Consider the following 24,813-nt stretch of genomic DNA (forward strand, 5'->3'; position numbering starts at 1 on the left):
TTTACACGTGCTAATAAAGCCATTCCCAGTATAAACTGAAATTATCATTTTTGACTGCACAAATTCTTATCCTTTAATAAACATGTCTTTGAGTTTTAACGCAGCACATTTAAACTACGTCTTTTAATTTTAGAAACAATTTACAATGTACAAAACTAACAGCATATCCCATAGATACAAGGATATATTAACACAATTTGATGTATTAAGCATCGTTAGTAGGATTTAAAAAGAATTGTTATATCTGTGTCTTTGTATTATTTTTCAATATGAGATACAATTTTATAAACGTTTCCTTAATGGCGTAGAATTTGTTGATTGTTTGGTTAGGTTTGGTTATATATTGCTAAACGTCCTGTTTACACTTCGTTTGCTATAGTAGCTACACGTACAATAACTTCAGTAGTAATACAAGTATTCTGCACCTATCTTATGGATGAAACTGAAGCGTTGTAAAAAAAACCTCGACCATTCAAATTAGAGAACCTTTTGCTGAAAATCCAATAGTATAACAAGCCTCTGGGACGCGAGTTCGAATCCCATGTGGGCTAGTTGCCTGGAACCTTCCGCAGGACGATGATTTTTCTCAGGATATTCAGACTTTCTACACTTCCTAAACCTAACACGTCTTTAAACGTCACTGGCCGTTAAAAGGACGTTAATCTAGTCAAATAAAATCAATCATTAAGTAAACAATCAAGGTCATTATAAAACTATACTTTCTTATGTAACGTCTTTCTCTTTGTCCTTTTTAGTCGTTTCCTTTTTATTTGTCAATATTGTCTCTCTGTCATCGTTGCTGGATCTTGAAGCACTAATGTTTATATTGCAGAACACGTTATGCACGTGCTGACCTATTATTTATTTAAGAAATAACTGCAATGAGTTTCATATCTACAAGAGACACTTTTTATTTCTGTTTATGATATTTTCTGAAATATATACAAACAGCTCAAACAATTGATTTGGCACTTCAGTATCACACACAGTTATTCAACAAAGCATAATTGAGACAGGAAAACCTAGATAAACGAATATAGAATAATATTATCGAGATGTTTATCATATTGAGTTGGAAGTTCACTTTTTGCATCTGTGTTCTAAGATGAAATTGTGTCCACAGACAGAATTATTTTGACACGTTTTACCTGTTTTGAATTGAAATCTGATTATTCATGAAAATGTTCAATAGCCAAATCGTTTTATCCTGACATATTCAATACAAATATACCAAACACAAAGGTTTTAAAGTTTAAAGCAGAGGAAGGACAGAAAAAATATTAACGAAAACAATATACATTTGAATAACACAAATACTATACAACAATCTAGCATTCGTGGAAAATGCGTGATTATTTAATGATAAGTACAAATATATTAAACAAAGTGGACGGAAACATTTGTAAATCAACCATATATGGTATCTAAAAATAATACAGAATATTATAGAATTGAAATATGCAATCACAGATAAATGTGGACGGATTAGTCATTACAGAATTTATAAAGCTGTATTTCTATATCTACAAAACATATCCATGTAAAAACATTTTAACTAAAGATGCTATATTATCGACAATGCACAATTGATTACACCACTTAAACAATAATTGACATTTACTCATGACTGTTTAGTTGAAATTTCGCAGCACTCCATATATGTATATCAAACACGTTGCGTTACATCTGGTGAATGTGAAATCGGTACTTTATTTGGAGAGAAAAATAATTATAAAAGTGTTAAGTATGTAGGTTTTGCTACAAAAAAAATCACCAATTCCCATTCGTTTGCTAAAGAACAAAATGGTTTTTCGGCAGTGTAACACCTTCATCATTGACATAAATAAAATGTATTTGAAACTCTTATAAATCAGCTGCTGTAAACAATCTACTAATCAAACGCCATTCCATGTGAAAATCCGACATCCGATGATTTTCAGTGATAATGGATACTGTTGAAAGTATTTCTACACAGCACATTTTTGAAAAAAAAAAGTTAGATCTAGTCAATTCAATAAAAAAACCGTTTAACTATATTATGAAACATCTGATTGGTTTACTATTCTAGGTTTTGATTGATCAATAATGTCTATTGTTTTTAGGTGTAATGGCAACCAATCCACCTATCCGATTGGCCCAGTTTGGCTTTCTTTCCTGATGGCACGAGCCAGCCATAGGGAGAAGAATATCATAACAGCCTAAAACAAAGAACATATCAATTACTGAGTAATATTTATATATCTTTGAATCACTAGATATATCGCTTACATACAATTATCTCGTAAAAATACATTGATTGTAAACAAACTAAACATGATGCCGTTAGCTTTGTGCAACACAATAATGTTTCAAAAATGTTTTAAATAGCGAGAAGGTCTACATGTTATACCTATAAAATATATTAATTGTAAATTTACTAAAATTGTTGAAAAAAGCACTGACAGGGCTGGATACGATTTTTTAACATGTCTATTAGTTTTAGTTTATTTTTATTGCTTTGGTTGGTCTATGAGATATATACCTGGAAGGCAATGATGGCCGAGAGGATCAGTATTACTGTGGTCTTAGACTTGTCAATTTCGGCCCAAACAGCATCGTAGCAACCCTGATAAAGATGTAAAACACCCAATATCATGTTTTAAATCAGTAGGTTAGTTAAAAATTGAACACGTTTGGAATACTGCTTAAATAGGTTTTGTTGTACGATGTGTACTAATTATAAAACTACAACTCCAGTTTCAGTTTCATTTTTACTAGTCTATATGTCTCAGAAAAGTACAAAATACAAATTAATAAATAAAGCAAATTAGTGTCATTTAAACGACACCGAAAAAAGAACTGAAGACTTTTATATCAATATTTGACAATGGAAATCCTTTAATATAAGATACTTACGGTCTCGAAGTTACTTTTTGTTGCATCAAGAGGAGTTTTAGCACACATAGCCGATACTGCCGCCGAGGTACCTAGATTTGCACGAGCTGTCTCCTTGCAGCACACAACAGGAGTGTCAATTGTAATAGTGGTGCCAACGGAAGCCTGGTAAGTTGTCCATCCGGTAGCAACGCTGAAATCTTTATAACTGTCCACGCCACAGCAGCTCACCTGATATTAAACAATAGAAAATGTGCTTATTGCAATACATATTAAATATGACGTCATTGCGAAACTTTCCTCTTCTAACGTGACATCGTTCGTGTATTTACCTGTAACATGACATCGTCCCTGTATTTACCTGTAACATGACATCGTCCGTGTATTTACCTGTAACATGACATCGTCCTTGTATATACCTGTAGCATGACATCGTCCCTGTATTTACCTGTAACATGACATCGTCCATGTATTTACCTGTAACATGACATCGTTCGTATATTTACCTGTAACATATCATCGTCCTTATATTTACCTATAACATGACATCGTTCGTATATTTACCTGTAACATGACATCGTCCGTACAATTACCTGTAACATGACATCGTCCGTGTATTTACCTGTAACATGACATCGTCCGTGTATTTACCTGTAACATGACATCGTCCGTGTATTTACCTGTAACATGATATCGTCGTATTGTACTAATATATATGACACTGTACTAACGCATGGTTTACATGTAACTGACATCGTCGTTATTTACCTGTAACATGACATCGTCTCTGTATTTACCTGTAACATGACATCGTCCCTGTATTTACCTGTAACACATGACATCGTCTCTGTATTTACCTGTAACATGACATCGTCCGTATATTTACCTGTAACATGACATCATCTCTGTATTTACCTGTAACATGACATCGTCCGTGTATTTACCTGTAACATGACATCGTCCGTGTATTTACCTGTAACATGACATCGTCCGTGTATTTACCTGTAACATGACATCGTCCGTGTATTTACCTGTAACATGACATCGTCCGTGTATTTACATGTAACATGACATCGTCCGCATATGTACCTATTCCTCTTCTAACGTGACATCGTTCGTGTATTTACCTGTAACATGACATCGTCCGTGTATTTACCTGTAACATGACATCGTCCGTATATTTACCTGTAACATGACATCGTCTCTGTATTTACCTGTAACATGACATCGTCCCTGTATTTACCTGTAACATGACATCGTCTCTGTATTTACCTGTAACATGACATCGTTCGTATATTTACCTGTAACATATCATCGTCCTTATATTTACCTATAACATGACATCGTTCGTGTATTTACCTGTAACATGACATCGTCCGTGTATTTACCTGTAACATGACATCGTCCGTGTATTTACCTGTAACATGACATCGTCCGTGTATTTACCTGTAACATGACATCGTCCGTGTATTTACCTGTAACATGACATCGTCCGTGTATTTACCTGTAACATGACATCGTCCGTATATTTACCTGTAACATGACATCGTCCTGTATATTTACCTGTAACATGACATCGTCCTTGTATTTACCTGTAACATGACATCGTCCGTGTATTTACCTGTAACATGACATCGTCCGTGTATTTACCTGTAACATGACATCGTCCGTGTATTTACCTGTAACATGACATCGTCCGTGTATTTACCTGTAACATGACATCGTCCGTGTATTTACCTGTAACATGACATCGTCCGTGTATTTACCTGTAACATGACATCGTCCGTGTATTTACCTGTAACATGACATCGTCCGTGTATTTACCTGTAAACATGACATCGTCCGTGTATTTACATGTAACATGACATCGTCCGTGTATTTACATGTAACATGACATCGTCCGGCATATGTACCTGTAACATGACATCGTCCGTGTATTTACCTGTAACATGACATCGTCCCTGTATTTACCTGTGACATGACATCGTCCGTGTATTTACATGTAACATGACATCGTCCCTGTATTTACCTGTAACATGACATCGTCCGTGTATTTACATGTAACATGACATCGTCCCTGTGTTTACCTGTAACATGACCGCATTCCACGCCACAGAGATAATGTCCACTGCCTGGTCACCTTTGTAGTCCTTCAAAGAATCCTTTAACGGGACCTTGATATGGTCACTCAACTGTAACAACATAATATAATTTGATTTAAATACATCACAAAAAATTGAAATAATTAATAAAATCTTACTTCTGATAATCGGCGTTTGATTGTAAGCAATTATTTATTTCATCCATGTTAACCGCTAGATATATACGTCAACATATTAACCATCATGTATCTGTTTATATCTATATACATTATACATGTATTTTTCGCATCTCGGACCAAGAAATCTCTCATGATACCCAGTGCTAGATTTTTCTACCTCGTCCGATCAGTCTGGTACCTTTTAGCGATTTCTGGCGGAATTTTACACCATTCATGTAACAGTCCGCGCATGTGACGTCATACTCTCGAATCGATGAGGTCACACGCTTCAGACAATTAATGTTATTAGAAATATTTACATTCAGTCATTTATCGTGCAATGTTTGATTGTTGTTTTCAATTATAAAAACAATATGTACCGATTAATCATCGTTTTTCCCTGAAATAACCGAACTATAGTTTTACGCGGAATGACTAAATTCGAAGCACAGATGGAATGGTCAATCGGCTTTGAACCAGGAGGCCAAAGAGGGAATACTTTTACACTGGATGCGTTTATAAATGGTTTTAATATATCTTAGAGGCGCGAGAAAAAAAAATCTGTTACCTGTAAGTGATCGAGATCGGGTTATCTCAGTCTCGGACTAGGATTTTGTAACATCCCAACCTCGGCTAACGCCTCGGTTTGGATTATGTTACGAAATCTTAGCCCTTGACTGAGATAACCCGATCTCGATCACTTACAGGTAACATATTTTATTTGTTAAAGTTTACTAACCGTGTCCCGACTTGCGAATAGTAGAACAAGTCCTGTGATCTGGGCCAAGACGAGTATGATCAAGATGAGACTGTACTGTTAAATAAAACGTACAAGGCATGCAATTTAATGGTACTATTGTACATAGAGACATAACACGAATATACCGCAGTCTCCCAAAACATGCACACACTTTAAACACGCAGTACACTGCATACATAATACGGGAGACCGTCCTCAATCACGCAACCAAATAAAACAACATTTCCAGCGTGATCTCAATTATGTAGTGCAAGGTTTTTTTACTCAATATGTTATTAAGTCCAAACAATCATTATCATCATAAAATTATTGTATTTGGTCGTATCACGAATTATCAAAGAAAACCGAGATACATTTTATCTTTGAATGTTACCATGAATACACCAAATATCTACTAGAAACAATGTGTCAATCTGTATCACAATCTTAAAACGAAATTATTTTTTAAAATATGATTGTGCAAGAGATAAACTTTCGCGAATTTATCTTGATCGCGAAATTTCGTAAAAATAAATCGCACTCGAAAGAAAGTTGGTTAACAGTAAAGTGGTGAGTTCTTACCGTGATGAGCAGACATCGACTCATACAACACGTCCCACAGTAGCCGACGATGACCAACGCCAACAAAGCTACCCCGAACGCAATTAGGATGATCGCTAGGCTACCAAGCAGTTCAGTTAGGTCCAGCTGTTTCATAAATTCATTTGTATCTTTGCCAATAGCTAAAACACAACAAAAGTATGCTGGTATATTAACCAAAGAATAAGTAAGTGATCTTTAACGAGTCAACACTTTATATGATAAATATGTGATTATCAGTAATACGAGTCTGTGTAACATTAGGGATGGAGCCTTACACAAACTGAAGGCATTGTCATTGGTGATGAATGTTGTGCCATGATTTAAAAAAAAATAATGTGTTGTGATGAAGAGCGTTGATTATGTAGTGATGCCACACACATAATTAAAGAAGTGAGATAACTTTGAAAAGGAAATGCGAAACATTACAGTATATTATAAGACATCATTTCTTTGTAATGTTGCGGTACTTTCCATTCTTGCGTTTTTCAGTTTCTTTGTAATTAATATTGTTGTATACAGTGGGCTACAACTTAACAGCTGACAAACATTGCAAGTTGACAGATTAAAAAAAAGCATGAACAAAAATCACAAATATCTGACAGAAATTAACAGCTATCGAAAGTCGAGAATGTTAAGAATATAGGGTAGGGGGAAACAGGACAGAGTCGCAATTTGAAGCAAGGAAACTCCGCTTAGGAATGAAAGACCCTGTTTTAGCCAAACATGTTGGACGCTAGGGAAAGAGAGAATAGTACTAATGTTTTGAGTCGGTTAGAAGAGATATGATATCATAGACACACATAGCTTTGCTTTGAAATAATGACATCAGATGTGAGAAAGATAAAAACTGAAAAATCACCTATCAGAACGCTTATGTTCACATTCTCTCCCTTTAACATTTTAAGATTTATGTATTGACTAGGCTGGCCATAGTCGACCATTGCTTATAAGGCTATTAAATCGCAGTATATCCGCCTAGAGTTTGAAAAGCCCCCCTTTTTTTAGTAAAGATGTTCATTTCCCTGTTTTATCATTTAGCTTAATTCGTTTCATTATTTATTTATTATTTTACGTTAACAGTGAAACTTTCATTATCCGGTTTATGAATTTCCGGAGTGCCGGATTATGTGTTCTTTGTCAATATATGACATAATGTTAATGCGTTTGCTGGCATTTACTGCGACATCGGACTGCGACTATCGGTGTCCGGATTATCTTTAGTAGCTTTATTGATCACGTAGTTGTATTCAAATTAAGCCCAACCCCATATCAAACTGGATACATATTTCGTTACTTTCTCTCAAGCTAACGACTACCATAGGATTATGCAGATTTTATACCAGTAGAAAAAAACCAGGGAGACGGCTTGTTTTCAAACTATTTATATACAGACACATTGATAATTTATGTCATCACATGATTATAGGCTTTGATACATTATTCTTCTACCGGGAAGTTTACATTACCACTGCTACGAGATACAGAATGATTAAATACCAAGAAAGTTTTTGGGACTTATAGAAAGGAATGGCTTGTTTGCTTTGCATATCTCACACACTGTTGATGTCTTAGTGTGTAGATTTATGTGACACATACACAGATTGCAGAATGAAGTTGTTATCGTAGCATACCCCATACTGGTGTTCGATATATAAACACCGAGCCCAGCTGTGTTGTAAATAGCGTGACATGACAAGACATATTAAAATTGACACTCTCTACACAGCGTTATGTATTATATACCAATAAAATGTCAAATTACGACACTTTGATCGGTCTCTTTTATTTTTTGAGATGCATTTGAGTATTGTTATTAATCAGTTGGGATATAAATTATCTAAACACACAGTATTGATTAAATGTGTAAATAAATCCTAAATACTGCTGCAGATAATATATGAAATTATAAAATATAACATTCTACCTAATTTAAAATATTTTTTTTGGGGTTTCCTAATTCCTGCATAATAGCTGTTCTCGTTTTGTTTTGCAGTTTCTATTTACATTCTGCATCTTATGGATGAGCTATTGGGTTTTTAAAATATAAAAATATTACACTCTATTATCATACCACCAGAGTAACTATCATATATGTACCAACCTAGAACACGGCTTATGTTCCTAATTAAATACAGTTTTCTTCTTAAAATGTGAATTAATGTTGCAGTGTACATGTTGGAGACATAAGCTGGAGGATTTCCATACAGATCCGTGTAAAAAACTTAAATAAAAGACTAATTTCTATTTACATGGCAAACATAAAGAAGGGAGACGAGATAAATGAGTTATTCAGTCAGCCATAGCAAAAGAAACTCAAAAATTAAAATAAATCTAAATCATAAAAGAAAATTTTAGTAAGATAAAATATATAATGATATACTACAGACAAAGAGAAATCCTTATTCTGATTAAGAGAACGAACACAACATTAAATTAAAGGTATGGAGTTAGATATGTGTATGAAGATAATACAGAAGGGCACATCAGAAATAACAGTTAAATGAAAAATAAGTAGATTATAGAAAATGAAAAAAAAAAATGAAATTATTACAATTTCAGAAGAAAATATTCTAAAAACTAAGACTGAATACTTTTATAGAAAGAGATGTACAGAAGTGTTAACAATGGATAATTGAAAGTTTGAAAAAAATCCTAATTAACCAATAAGAATCTCTAGTATCGAATTAACAAACAGGAAGGTTAAATTAATTGAACATGTAAATATTATCGTGTTTGTATACCTAAGTACGACACTAACTCTTTGTATTGGCACTTCACTGCATCAGATTGCCGGAGACACCGGTACATATATCCCACATAATTTATTTTACTGCTTCACGCGAAGCATACACAAATTTCTTATACGTCCAAACAAAATAAATAACTGTGATAAAGCATAAAAATACATTTCAGAAATAAAAGTGATTGATATTTGAATTGTCAAAGGCTATGCATGTTTTATTCAGGACAAAATTCTGTTTACAATCAATAAATGTCGTATTGGTGTAATGTATTCGATTTTTTTTCACTGTGCGTAAAATCAAGAATATGTTTAAGGATGGCTAGCCCTCCGTCATGTAATGGTCTCATATTTTATGCTAATTGTTTTTTTTTCTAAAATGACAGATGATCGGAATATTAAATGACTGTTTATGCTGACGAAGTAACACCGATGTTGTTTAAAACGTGAACAACAAATGTACAACACGTGCAAACGACCAAGTTCACCATACAAATCTTTTAAAACTGACACCCGGTATTTGTCTTTATTTGCTTGACAGTCTTTTGCATTATATATTTTTACTGTTGCTATATAATTCTTCTGTGGACGTGAAACGTGACAAATATCATTTTCTGTGGTTGAAATTGCAGTTTTAAATCCCGTTGTGCGCTAATGTGAGTAATTTGTAAAAAGTAACATACACATCGGGCTAATTTATAAACCCATCACCTGACGTTGTAATCAATGGTGATTATACTTTATCGTTGATAGTTTATTTATGGCTAAAAGGATCAATGAAAGATCCCGTGTTCATCCTATCGATAATCTCACCGAAGAGGAACTGTAGAATTTACTATTGCATAACACCGGTACTAGTGTAAGTTATTATATATATATATACATATTTAATTCATAAAGTTTAGCACTTTTCACAACAAATACTATCCTAATCTAACCCTAATTTCTATATTTTGTTAATACCAATTAGTAAAGATGCTCCACCGCCGACAGAGCATAAAATATAAGCGATACCATCAATGAAACAATAATTGGTGATTAATCATGTAAATATATGACTAATTAACAAACAAACAACAAATAATATAAAATATGTGGTTTTGCGTTTTGTGCATAGACAATCAGTATTTTCTTCCATATAGGACATAATGCCCCGGAATTTTTTCGTGACGCCTTAAATTGTTTTTAATATTTTTATTTTGAAGTAAAATAAGAAGCTCAAACTTTTTATATTGGTACTGGTGTAAGGTAAGTAACATTTGTAGCTGAAGAAAAATAGTAATTCAGATGCTGGGTTTTTTTACTGTGGAAAAAAATATTTGCCAGCGGTGGAGCATCTTTAAAGAATTAATCATTGTGTCAGAGAAGGGAACGAAGTTAAATAGGAAAATTTATTTGAAGTACTACATTCTGCTATGACAATTTGGGGAAAAACGGGACTTCCCGGTTCCTTCACTTAGTTCAAAAATATATAATTTACAACACTTTTTATATCATATTTGTTTGATAATGCTAAGTCGGTATTTATTCTTGGGGCTATTGATATCCATGTCTTGAATTAAATGTGACAATTTTATCTTAAGAATGTTGAAACGTTTTAATGTGGAGATTGATAAATATCAAAATGTCTTAGATATTTTTTTGTGTCCGCCGCCCCCCCCCCCCCCCCCCCCCCGTTTCCCTGGTCCCAACGTAAGCCTAACAATCTTAGGAATTTACCAGATTACATTGGTAATACCAGGAAGTGTATGATCTGCTTTGTTTTGAGCGCATCCCAGTAACAGCCAGGGTCATAAAGAAATAAATATCTCAAAAGGACGTCGACTGTCCATAGACGCATAAGGACGGGCGTCTAAGGAAACAATCATGGTGATAAAGAAATGGAATCACCTACATCTACAGTGATATGGAAGGGAGACAATGACACAGGGTTATACAGGGACGTTTGTCTAGGGAACAGCAGAACGTCATGAACGCGGACAGGTGGTGACAGTTGGGCATCAACAATTCAGATTATTTAAGGTCGTTTATGTAGTTTGATACCAAAATCATACGAGGTGCGACTTTACCTGGCTATCTGATGAAAACGAATAGTGAATATTGAATACCAAACTATGTGAATTAATGAAGAGCAATTATAAAACGAAATTCATCCCTACAGATACGACATACGAAATATACTACACCACTACGAAATGATAGTAGATGTCAAATACAGTTAGGATTCTATTTTTTCGCTCATTTCTTTAAAACTTATGAACGGCCTTTCCATGAACGGCCTTTCCATTATGCATTACATGTGTGTATTTGATGAATATAATTGTATATATTTTATTTTTAGTTGTTATACTATATTTGTAATTTTTAATAGTTAGAATATTTAGGCTATTTTTGCATAGACTGAAAGGTTTAATAATTATGATTTTTATACGAAAGATGTTTTCGCAAGGGATTTTAGAAGTGATAGTAATTAGCCAAACTGAATTACTGTTATTTTGGACTGAAGAAGGCCCTATAATGGCTGAATATATATTCCATAGAAATGGTTTTGATTTTACTTTGAATTGTTTTTGCCTTTTATTTCGGATTATTAATATACTAGCTTTATGCCGTTTTTACCTCATTATAAACTACTGTCTAAAATATCAATGCGCAAAAACTGAATGTATTTTAATGAAAAAAATATGTGAAAACACGAAAATCAATATCTAATTAGTACCTCACTAAGTTATTCGAATTTAATTATTAGTATTATTATCAATATCTTTTGGGTTTAAGATGTCACAGAAAACGAAGGGAAAAAAACCCCAAACAAAACGAATGGACATTTCGTTGATGAAAATTGTCCATTCGGTTTTGTTTATGACCTCATCAACCCAAAAATAATGAGAATAATACTCAAATGTTTTAAAGTGTGCTATCTATCTTAGAGAACAAAATGTAAAAGATGTCTGACAAAGCAGTCCTATTATCTCATTTCCAATGACGGGCGAGATAAGCAATAGTCAGGGGAGCCTGGGAGGCGGTGGCAGCTATATCTCGTCAAGGTTATTATTTCTCGGCTTAACTGATTGGTATATACTCTCAATGAAAGATCAAATAGTGACGCATTTTCAAGGATAAATGGTTTTTTCGATGAGTTGTGAATGAATTTTTAAAATTCAAAACCTAAAAAATAGCAATATGGAGAGTAGTCTTCATATTTACTTGGATATAACATCCTTTTCAGTTACAGTAAATTATTTCCTAAATACTTTTTTCATAAGTATTTTACATTTCACCCATCAGAATCCGGATATTTCTATTTACCATCCATTGCAGTTTACAGGAAAAGAAGTGCAAACGTGACCGGTAACTTTACACACACAAAAAATGACGTCTCAGATTTTTTTTTTTTTTTTTTTTTTAATTTGGTTTCACTTTCTTGTGTTTGCTTTTTTGCTTTGTTATTGGTTATATGTTCTATTTATTTTCTATCAATGATTCTTTTTTTAAAAATAAAACTTTGACTTCACAAATAATTATATTTTCTAATCAGATAGACCTATATGTCCTTTAGAAAGGATCATTCAATGCACCAATGCAATTGTTAACAGTCATAATCGCCTGTTTCGATGTGACAAAACCACAGACACTATATGGCTCCCTAGAGGGAAAATAAACACAGCTGGCCGACTTCATGGGTTGCAGATTGTGGTCAAGTGGTATAAATCGTCTGTTTAAACTGACAATATACTCAGTATCTGTATTAACGGAGTTTATTGCTAGATTATTCGCTTACATGTGTCATTATAGTCCAATAAAACATATATATAACCAGATTTTATGACACCTCAAGCAAAGCGACATATAGGCGTCATCCATTGATCAGAATTATTCTCAATTACCGGAACGAGCGCATATATATTATTCAGATCGGAAATGGTAGCACAATCGAACAATGCAATGACGAAAGAAGGCTTTGATATAAAATCTGTACAATTCAAGACTTCATCAAAACTGAAGGGTCGGATGAAGGTACTTAAGTGCAGATATGATTGATAAGATTTCGAGACGGTTTGTACATTAACAAATTACACTGAAAAAATGCAAACTATACAAAATGATGAATTGATTTAAATTTCGTCTTGAAGATCACTCAAAGTTGCAATATGTAGGTTTATGTGCTAGGAATTAACATCAGCTGAACGTAAGCTATAGTTGGGTATGTTTTAAGAATACTACAATGGAGGTTTATTTGGCGCAAAGAAGAAATTCCCACATTATTGATAATAATATAATGCATGTGATAGATTGAAGGAAATTGTCCTACCGTCCAACATAGGTTTAATTTGGTCTCCGATTTGGTTAATCACAGTCTTCAGCACGTCATTAAGTACGTCCTTGCCGAATTTGATGATCAACCCAATCACAAGACATGCCAAGCCAATCAGCTGGAACAAATTACAAAGCACTTAAAGAATACCGAGTAAAGAACAAAATGGTTTTGGCATATCAATTTGTATGAATTAAACAATTATCTTGAATTCTGGCCCGACGGAAAAGTGACAAAGATATCAACTTGTCAGCAACAATATTTCAAATAGCAGAGAATTTAAATAAAGATGGAGAGAGATTTAAGAAAAAATATTACCTTTTTATCCCATACCGGGATTTTCACGCACAATTCGTTTACCAAAATTTAAGTTAGAATCGTTAAAATAGGTATTGTACAACATATGGATGTTCCGACAATTCCAAATCTATTGATTCATTTTCAGTTTAACATTATATTTTATTAAACTTGCATCGGTGAAAATCAAATATCTTAACTTGTCACAACTTGATTTTTCTTGTTTATATATATCTATCTATATAAATCATGTATTATGTAGTTTAAACGTTTTCGTTTTCTGTTAGAAACGCATATTTTTTGCTTCCTTTCCTCTTAGTCTGGAAAACGAAAAGGCGATGGTTATACAATAATCGAGTGTCCACATTAGAAATAGCATCCTCAAATGTTAAATACATAAAAATATTGATTGAAAAGAAACTCGATATTGATTGAAAAGAAACTCGATATGTATAACATTTCTACTGTAACGAAGAAAATTATATCGCCATTTGTAATAATTTTTGATATGAAAGAAAATCTTCAATTTAAGCAGAACGACTATCATTTGATATAAGTTAGGCATAGAAAATTACTGTATCGTATCACTTTATAAAGAAGAATATATAATTATCGTGTAACAATAACGGATAAATGACGTACCCCGAACAATGTGTTGATGAGCGTAAGGAAACATTTCCCACATGAAGCCAAACAATCCATGATTGTTGGTTAGAATGTCAGTACACAAGCTTCACCAGATGTTGTTGGTAGCGATACCCGATAAACTGTTTCCCTCTGGTGAGATATTACTAAATGGTAAATCGCTGGGTCGCAATCGAGTTTACCTGGTAACTTCCAAGAACACAGCATCGAAACTAAGAAGGGTCAATACTGTGTGACGTCACTTCCGCATCTGTTATCAATACCATAAGGTGAAAGCTTCAGTTGTGTATTTAAAAACGTTTAATTGGAAATCAAAGAAATTCGGGGAACTATTTACATTATTTTGTTTCAATGTAAAGTTCGTATATACAAAAAAATGTATCAAGACAAATAAGTTGAATGAATAATATTCGGGGTTATTAATCAATTAAGAAGACAAGCAAACGTGACCTGAAAAGGTAACCCGCGTTTGTGATTTAAAATAACCGATAATAAATAACCATGATAAATATATGAGAATATCAATTTTATATAAACAATCGTTACTGTATTACGTACAGCCTACATTAATTTGATTTTTATTTTCGTGATTCTTGTGTATGTTAAGTATAGAGTAATCAATAAGCATGTGTACTCCATGGGATACCTATCAACGGTAAAGGAACTCCCGGTTGTTTCACCTGTACATCTAACTGAATGCTACCTATACACTCTAATCACAGGTTTTAACGCAATGAGATAACAGGCTTTGTACCAGACTTATGTAAACAAACCTTAAATCGGTGTCCAAGTACAAAAAAATGCGATAAGTTTTGCAGAACACCGGGCGTCGCTGCTTGACGTAAAATCGATATTCGGGAATTTTATCAGGTACCGTAGTCTGGACGACGAAACATTAATTAATGCGCAACTGACTTTCTAGACATACAGGTCAGGTGCACGAGCTATGACGTCATAGACTGAATAGTGCAGTACACTTGTATTAAATGCTGTAGCAACGTTTCTAATGCGGGATTTCGTTTACCTTTATATTATTCAGAATTCCCATTTTTCCATAAAAAGGGATAACCCTTTTCCTTTTAAAGTAAATTGACCTACAGTTACTCATGATTCAGACGTGGTTTGAGAGATATGATATAAAATTGAATGGATAGTTTTTGCAAATGATGAAAATTGTTGTCTTTATATCTATGTACTCCGATAATCTGAACGTTTTTTAAGTATGGTTATGTCTTAATTATTAACCCGCGACCATCGTTATGGAGTAATATTTACTTACGCTTCTACCATTTGTGTACAATATGTTGGTTAGTAATAGTTGTTTTTCTGATGGACGTTATTACCTCGTGTAATCATTTTATATTAATATATATGTTTTATGTTGAAAATGTTAACAATTTTTTGTTGGCAAAAGAAAGAGAAAGATATCACTTTGATACAATGATGTGAACAAAATGACCAAAAGATTTCAATAATGTTGTCTTTGGTGAAAAAGTGGTTTGTAAGATATACCAAGGATTCCTTGAGCATGGTCGGCTTTAATTAAAAACCATGATCTACTGAAAGTGTTTATCAAGTAAAAAAACAATCCGTGCTATATATAGACTGCTGTAAATACTACTTGTTTTCTCTGAATCTATATATTCTTGTCCTTTACCTGAAGCATGCTTGTCAAAACTTTCATCGGCGGAAAACCATGGAGTGGATCGCGAGAACAACCTTCAACTTAAGGTTATGCATAAAATATTTACAATAACAACCAGTTGCATACGTTATTTGTGTAAGGGATTGTGATAGGAATACAAAGCTGATCATCTCTTGGGGATGTTATTGACCTATTTGTACCTAACATACAGAGGTCTATACGGGTTATATTGATACCAATTACATGAACCCTTTACCAGGATAATCTGTTGACGACATTTTCTTCATTTGCTATGCATTCTTATTGAGCAAAACGTCCGTGGGGATAATTTATCTCTGTGTTGGACACCCGTGTAATTACCAAAAGCGAGATTTTGATCATATAGCTGTGTTTACAGTGACGTCACGCTAAATTATAAATTATATTTGTTGTTAATGAATGATTATAAAAAAGACAAATGATCTATTGTAGAACTTTTGTAATGAAACAATGGAATAAGATTTACTTATCTGTGGGTCTGCTCCATGACTAACACGGTCTATCAAGTTCATATGATATAATGCATGTATATTTAGTATTACTATTTTAACGCAAAGATCGTATCATGCTAATCACGTTACAATAATTGTATTTCACCTTGGTTGTGTGTATTGGCCTGTATAATTAATACAGTATTTTGTTATTTTGTTCATATTGCGTCATACAACATACAGCTTACAAAATATAGAATATTTGGGATTTGAAAACAAGTTACTATGCGACCTATAATGTTCCATTGACCCCTGTCCTAATGTGACCTTCGGTTTCCAATTGACCCCTCTCCTGGTGTAACCTTTATTGTTTCATTGACCCCTGTACTGATGTGACCTTTATTGTTTTGTTGACCTCTGTCCCGATGTGACCTTTTGTGTCCAATTTACCTTTGTTCTGATGTGCCCTTTAGTGTCCCATTGACCCCCTTCCTGATGTGACCTTTATTGTCCCATCGATATATGTTCTAATGTGACCTTTCTTGTTTCTTTGACTTCTGCCCTGATGTGACCATTATTGTTTAATTGATCTCTGTCCTGATGTGACCTTTATTGTTTCATTGACCTCTGTCCTGTTGTGACATTTGTTGTTTCATTGACCCTTGTCCTAATGTGACCTTCACTGTCCCATTGACCCCTTTCCTGGTGTGACCTTTATTGTTTCATTGACTCCTGTACTGATGTGACCTTTATTGTTTTGTTGACCTCTGTCCCGATGTGACTTTTTTGTGACAATTTACTTTTGTTCTAATGTGTCCTTTAGTTTCCCATTGACCCCCTTCCTGATGTGACCTTTACTATTTCATTGACCCCTGACCATGATGTGACCTTTATTGTTCCATTGACCCCTGTCCTGATGTGACCTTTACTGTTCATTGACCCCTGACCATGATGTGACCTTTATTGTTCCATTGTTCCATGTCATTTTGCGATCTTTAAGTTCATCTTTGACCCCTGTTCTTTTGTGTCCTTTAGGTTTTCAGTGACTCTTGTATTTGGCCTTCAGTGTATAATCGACCCATATGGATATGTGACCTTTTGTGTCTTACTGACCCTTGTGTGTATGTGATAACGTGTTCTAGTATTTCATTGATACACCTTATTTCTTTCATACCTACGGGTGTAATACTGGCTGGTCTAGGGCAATGCACTCATGCCGACTGATGCTGTATTGCATTGCTACCCATGCAAGAAAGCCTCGTGACGTCACGGCATCAACACATTTTTTATTTCCTCGGTAAAATGTTAACATTTTCTTCACAAACTTAACTGGTTTTACAATAAAAGATGCAAACAACGGAATTTTTGTTGAAAATATCACGAAATTTTCATGTTTAAAAAATTGACTTTCAGCCATGGATTTCTTCGAATTTATTTCAAAATGGCGGGATATTTTAGCTGTAAAATTGCAAAAAAAAAAAAAAAAAAAAAAAAAAAACCGTCGAGATATGAAAGAAAAATACTCTTTCATAAGTTGATATGTGGATATGAAGAATAGCGATATTCTACCGGATCACAAAATGTTGGAAAAGCCTCGGATTTTACTACATTTTGTGACCTCCCTATCCTTCATATCCACATATGAAAGAGTCTTATAATATCACCTGTTCTACTGTTACAATCACACACCTTTGATTAATGTTATATGTGTCACACTGATAGTACACAGTATGATCCCACCATCGGCGTCTTCTTGACACGGCCTATCTATTTATCTTTACTGTTGAGTCTCCTCAATCTCAAGAATATCCGGTGAGTATTCGGAGGTCATGGGTTCGAATCCTGATCTTCCCCAACTATGTCTGTAAATATCCCCTCGACATTTCTTATCGTTATGAACAAGACAATTTGTCCCTCCTTCATGTAGGTATAAATAAGTTATTTGTTTCATCTTTGATGATGTATAGCCTTGAAATGTTGGTGTTAAAATGACACACATCTGATAAAGATCTTGTTGTTGGTATCTCTTAGATACATGTAATATATCTTCACGTATATATGGTGTAGTCATGTTTTCACATCCTTCCTACCAAACACTGTCTGTGGTTGTTTCCGGGGAAAAAATTACTTAAGTTTGTATGTGCGGTAACTCGGCGATAATTTTGATAGACTAACCGTTCTCCAGTAATCTACTGAAAACCATATGGTTTAATGAATAAAATTGTGAAGTCGTCAAAAGGCACGGATAAGCATGTACGGTGTTTTATAGACAGTTATATTTACATTTTGCCACAGCGACTCCCATTACTCTAATGATAATTGTGATCTGCATTATGAGCCAATAAATGCAGCTTAGACTTGGTGTAGTAATTTCTACAGAAATGAATGTGAGTCTTGTTTACTGACACCATGTTAGTCCGTGCGGGAAAATTGACATTGTAGTTGAATGAACTATTTTGGATATGAAACTTTTGAAAGAAACTCTTATGAAACTCTTTTAAATGTCTGGATAATTGAAAGTAGACTGAAAAGCTAATGAAAAACATTGAAATTTTGTTATATTTTCAATTTTTCATAGGGACTATTTTTTCACATTGAACTTGAGCGTGAAATTCAAATGTTCACTCGCATCTAAATTATGTTTTACTTTGAGCTAGAAAGTAAAATGTAAATATAACAATTAAAGGATTGTTAGATTGCATTTATTGGAGATATAAATGCAATCTGGGTGGCAGATAAATATTCATAGCGCCCTATTCTATTTATCTGCTTCCCAGATTGCATTTATATCTCCAATAAATGCAATCTAACAATCCTTTATGCTCTGTCGGCAGTGGAGCATCTTTAATGTTGGTAGACTTATTTGTAGTAGTGAGTACGATAATAATAAAGATTTGTCATAAAAAAAGTTGTGTCTACCTCGTATCTTTATTAAGCATATATACATGGTAAACATTTGTATATCATTCTCAAATACATTTTCAAAATATGACCAATACATGTACCTCGAAATTCCTTCAACCATAACGTTAAAGTTGTATGGTCTATATTAGCTCTTTTTGTCATACCGAAAACGTTTTTTAATTGTTATACATATTTTTCTCCGTATATCTGAGTTTTAAACTTTCTAATTTTACCACTTTTTATAAAGTTGCAGCACTGGAAGTATTTTTAATTAAAAGTAAAAATCTTTTTAATGTGTATACGTGAAAAATAGGCTCGAAAGATGCCGAATCATTCCGACCTCTTCCGAACATCGTGGAGTAACACTAGGGTTGTGAAACCAAAAGAAAATGTCAACAATATTTCATAAACAAAACATGTGGTCGACTTCAGGAGATTGGATCTACAAAGAAAATAATGCTCGCACATTACAATATTTAATACACACAATATGTTACGGCAATGCATGAATTGGATGTTTCAAATCTCAATATGTGGACAAATACGAGGATTATTTACTAAAACACACTTGTGATTACGTTAGTTACCTGGGTTACCAGTGCAGGTCGGTGTCAAACATCAGTCACGTGATACGATTCGGAATCCGACAAAATCCGAAGTCACTGAACATGTTAGTGATTGATGGCGCTTTATTCAACAACAGGAATAAATGAGCCCTAGATCTCGGCTCTCTTATAGGCCGACATATGCTTTTGGGGAGCTAAATCATCAAATTACATGTTAATGTTCAAATATCAAATGTTTAAGTGGTATATCGTTACAGTGAAATTAGCATGCATTATAACTGTATCGACTGCCTTTACTAGTTAAAGGGGGATAACTCCAACATTTGAAAATAAAATTGTATTTTGGTTTACTGATATTCCAGTGTATAGTTTTAAATAGTAATATCTAAATTTCCAATCATACGTATTTATTTAATTAACCTGAGCGCTTCCACTAAACAGTCGAACTTTTGTTGGAAATAAGTATATTCAATGATAACAACATTTAATCGCCATTTTTTGTCATGTCAGTTTGCACCCTTACATGTTATAGATCACATCCATTTAATAAGAAAATAAGTCTGTTTACTGTACCTACATAGTGAATTGTTGATATCAAGAAATACTCTAGACTATCCGCTACACTATATCTAGTGTATCTGGGACATCAGCAAGTCTACGGCTAAAATCGATAACGCACAGCCTCTCGTTCATTTAATCGATTATATAGCACAGACAAAGATCAGATGTACCTGGTGAATGCAGTTGTTATCCATTGTTAATGTACAACTTCGGGTCAGGTTCAACCCGATCAATAAATCAGATAACAGATGGCCTTATCACGTGATCGATATTAATCATTGCTATTATTACCGAATCTCCTAAACAATTTCATTCAAACAAAGGAATGGTTTCTACCTTGTTACAAAGAAAGCTGCGGTTTATGCTACCGGAATCAACTACGATAATTTCAGCAGCCGTATCGATCGATGATTGGGGTTCCATTCGCAGACACTATACATGTAGCAGTTCCATTTGTATGATGTTTGTAGCCGTCTTTAAGAAACAACTGGGTATAGAAGAACCAATTGACATATTTTCCAAGAGCTGATGAATATTGTAAGTACATTGTAGTAGATGTTTAAGAAATTGTCATTAACTATTTGATAAACGTCTACGTGTGAAATATCAAACTTACTGACAATGCATGCTCACTATGCTATCGTCAGCATTAATCAAGGGAGAAAACTCAAATTAAACCTATCTGTATACGTACTTGTACAGTATCATATAAACTGTACCGGTAATGTAGATAACTTTTTCTGTAATCTTGCCTTGTTATCTACATCTAGTAGTAAGTAAATTTACCTGGCAGTATTACGTTGATGTCATGTTCATGTACTTGATACAATATATATACTCTCTCGATGTCATAATCTCTGTTGTTTACTTAGATGGATAAGGTATATTGGCTAATCATATAGTAATCGCAGTGGTCTCTAACCTTACAAGTATACCGTGTTGTAGAAAAAAAAAGAGAAAAAGGTCAGAGTCCCCACAGAAAACACTCCTTTTGCTACACGTGAATTAAATCTGTAAGCATTAAACTCAAATGGTTTATGCATTAAATGATACATTTTATTGAGCCCGACCAAAGGTCAGTACCTGGCAACTGTTCCAGTTGAGACTTGAACTCGATACCCAGAAGTGGTAATATATAACGTCGATACATCTTAACCACTGTCCCACCGCGGCCCCAATAGTACTATACATGTACCTCTTTGTAAGAAAATGTCGCGTCTCATTCTATCAATGGAAACTGATTTTTCTTTCTTTCAGATTCTTCAGCACAAAAAAATCAATTTAGGAAATGGACGCCTTTGAAAAGACAAAGAAGGAATGTAACATGATTGGTCAAGACGTGTAACACACAAAACCCTAAAAAGGGCTTTTAATACACTATATGACGTCATTACGTCCGCAACTGACGTAAGCATGCATAGAAGATAACCCTTAATTTTTGAGAATCGCAACGAACCGGACCCAAGATGGTACTGGAGTGTAATAGGTCACAAAGGAAGATGGGGCTATTCCTCGTGACGATGATGGTGATTGAGGTGTATCTTATATTTCTGCTGACAGGCCGGGAACATAAATTAGCACTTATGAAAGTTTTTCTTAAACAGGAAGTAGAAAAGAGAATGATAACCCCAGGGACAGAATGAATGGTCACGTGATTAGTGTTTGGCACCAATGGATAATACACTAATATCTAAACAAACTTGTACGGCAACACCAAAAGATGAGGAAAGCAAGTAAACAACGCTGAACAACAAGTAAACAACGAACCCGAATAATGGAGGACAAAAATAAACACATGTCCGTGTGGGGAAATAAACAAAGTCTCTCGTGCATAATTTGGAAAAATAGTTCAGTTGTTCGATAATTGTTCAGAATTACGTTTGATGACAAAAGGTTTCTTATCAATCACGCGACCTTTAAGAAAAGGACGTGTTTTATAACAAAAAATGGGGTACACATATTCACAGAATAAAACCTACTTAGTATACAAATATAAATCATTAAAGCTTGAAAGTGAATCGTAATGATAATTGACATGATGTATAAATATTCGTATTACTTTTGTATACACTGATTTTTACCATTTGCATTGTTTTGCATGTTGTTTGTATTTACATTTGTACATGTTTTTTTTTATATTTTTGATTTTTAGTTTTTACTAGAAACAGCGAAAATCAAACAAAATAATGATATGATTGTGATATTTACAATGATATTCCCGGCGAGCTTTTCCGGAATTTTCATTAACGGCTTTATGTGATTCAGAATAACACAATTTGAAACTAAACTATTGTTATACATGTTTTATTTTGTGTTAGGAACTAGCACCATGATAAACAATCTACACAATACAGCGTTTTGTTTGGTTGTTTTTTATAAACAATAACAATAAAACTACCCAATAAAAAATGATGTGAAATGTGTGTATAAGGTAAGCGCTTTAATTTCATTGCATGATTGAACATGGAAGTTTTTATATACTTCTTTTGGTACACCTTACCATTTATCTTTGACGTAACCGACACACCAGAGACTCCCAAAAAATGCATCCTTAATGCATTCAAATTTCCAAAACCCAATGAAGGACATATTTGTGTTATTTTTGATGACACGGGACTACTATCGTCTTAGTGGCGACATTCTATATAGTTGTGTAGGACTTTTAGATGGGTTAGATGGTGTTCTGTTCCAGGGAGCTTTCCGCTCTTCTCGTCTATAAGTACTATGTAGATTTTGTTTTACCGATTTTTCATTTAGACTCCTAAAGCATCATAAATGGTGTATGGGCACGCTGGTAGGTCCCTATAGATGTAAAATGTAACTTATACAATGTATATATATTGCATTCAACGACAATGGAAAAATGTCTCTAAAACTGTCACTCGTATTCCGTCGAATAAAGTTAACTATGTACATATTTACTACCGGTATATTATCAAATAAATTTACTATGTGGAAAACACAACTTCGAATACGAAAGACAAAAAAAACATACTTTTACTTCACGTAGAAAGTAAAAATGAAGCTGGATTTCAGACTGTAGCTACAATGAAAAACACACACATATCGTCTTAGGACACATTTGTATTTTTGATTTGGTAAGCTTTCAATTGATGTTCTGGTGACGTTTGTCATATCAAAACTAAAATAAATGGACAAAAATGTAAATATGCATGTAAGGACTAAACTGTTAAACTGTTAACAACGCAACGTTCAAAGACTTCTACTACGACAGCTGAAGATATCGGTACCTATTTCTTCACATTTCCCATTTGTGTCTTATTCATTGGAGATTCATTCGCTTGTTTCCATGTGGACGGTATTTTAACTAAAGCGATTTGATAAACTGCAACACAAGAGGGACAGAAATGGCTGACGCCATTACGTTAAGGATTTGAGGCCTTGTCAAATTTAGACAAATAGCCTTGGAATAATCTAGATTTTTAAATACATCTTGTACACATTGCTTGTTAAATCAATTGGGCTCAGATTGTTATGGGTAAAAAAGCGTTGTAATTTGGAAGCAGTGTATTGGAATCGTTGAACGACGCTTGCCCAACAAATTAGTTTTCATTAATTCACAAGGAATGCATTTGATGATTTAAAAATAATACCCACTGCGATTTATTCGGTGATGATTCTAACATCTCTTGAAAACAATTGTGTCCACATGTAAAAACTATTTTCATTGGTCAGGTTGAAAGGTCACCTGAACGTGAACCCTAATGGTACGCTGCCACATCCACTTCACAACGACGGGAAAATAATGACCTGTATATATATCATATTGAAAATAAATTATTTATCAACATATTCATACAAAGGTCATATGGGACATCCAAGTAAGTCCAACGGTATATATGTAGTATGTACAGAAATAGTTTAGATATATTTGGTATTTCGATCTAAGTGAATCTAACATATGTTATGTGTGCTTTATCAAGGTCATACTGCAGTAGCGATAATTTCTTTCTGTCATTTAATGTTAAATTCGCAACCTATATTTCAAGACAGAATGTTAAATGATAAAGTATTCAACTTACGTATTGTATACCGTAAATACTTTTTAAGCCCACGAAGGACAAATGTTATCAAGCTTACGTATTTTTTGTGTGTTTTTGTTTCGATATTAAGGTCCAATTGTATGTTTTACACGATGGTATTTACAAAAGGAGACCTTTTCATAAACCAACA

General features: G+C 33.9%; 1 protein-coding gene and 1 long non-coding RNA gene across 2 annotated transcripts; one reads left to right on the forward strand and one right to left on the reverse strand.

The window, feature by feature from the left end:
* Positions 1–895: 895 nt before the first annotated feature.
* LOC138317436 (tetraspanin-18-like) lies at positions 896–14,715 on the reverse strand. Its single transcript, XM_069259105.1, has 8 exons — positions 14,471–14,715; positions 13,529–13,649; positions 6,456–6,616; positions 5,874–5,948; positions 4,962–5,066; positions 2,896–3,105; positions 2,522–2,605; positions 896–2,198 (listed from the first exon to the last, which is right to left on the reverse strand). The coding sequence occupies exons 1-8, from the start codon at positions 14,528–14,530 to the stop codon at positions 2,124–2,126; spliced, it is 891 nt and encodes a 296-aa protein (XP_069115206.1). The 5' UTR covers positions 14,531–14,715; the 3' UTR covers positions 896–2,123.
* Positions 14,716–20,916: 6,201 nt separating this feature from the next.
* Positions 20,917–23,049, forward strand: LOC138319888 (uncharacterized). The gene is made up of 2 exons (XR_011208039.1): positions 20,917–21,156; positions 21,877–23,049. It is a non-coding gene; the product is annotated as an uncharacterized lncRNA (long non-coding RNA).
* The last annotated feature ends 1,764 nt before the right edge of the window (positions 23,050–24,813 follow it).

This window comes from Argopecten irradians, chromosome 3, assembly GCF_041381155.1.
Source record: "Argopecten irradians isolate NY chromosome 3, Ai_NY, whole genome shotgun sequence".
NCBI classification, from domain to species: domain Eukaryota; kingdom Metazoa; phylum Mollusca; class Bivalvia; order Pectinida; family Pectinidae; genus Argopecten; species Argopecten irradians.

What these genes read in the sequence shown, in the direction of transcription:
- LOC138317436 (XM_069259105.1), bottom strand. Translation starts at nt 14,530, where the DNA reads ATGGATTGTTTGGCTTCATGTGGGAAATGTTTCCTTACGCTCATCAAC. An exon ending in AATTAAACCTATGTTGGACG is followed by an intron (nt 6,617 to 13,528) that starts GTAGGACAATTT and finishes GTTGTGTTTTAG; the next exon opens with CTATTGGCAAAGATACAAAT. An exon ending in TATTCGCAAGTCGGGACACG is followed by an intron (nt 5,067 to 5,873) that starts GTTAGTAAACTT and finishes ATGTTGTTACAG; the next exon opens with TTGAGTGACCATATCAAGGT.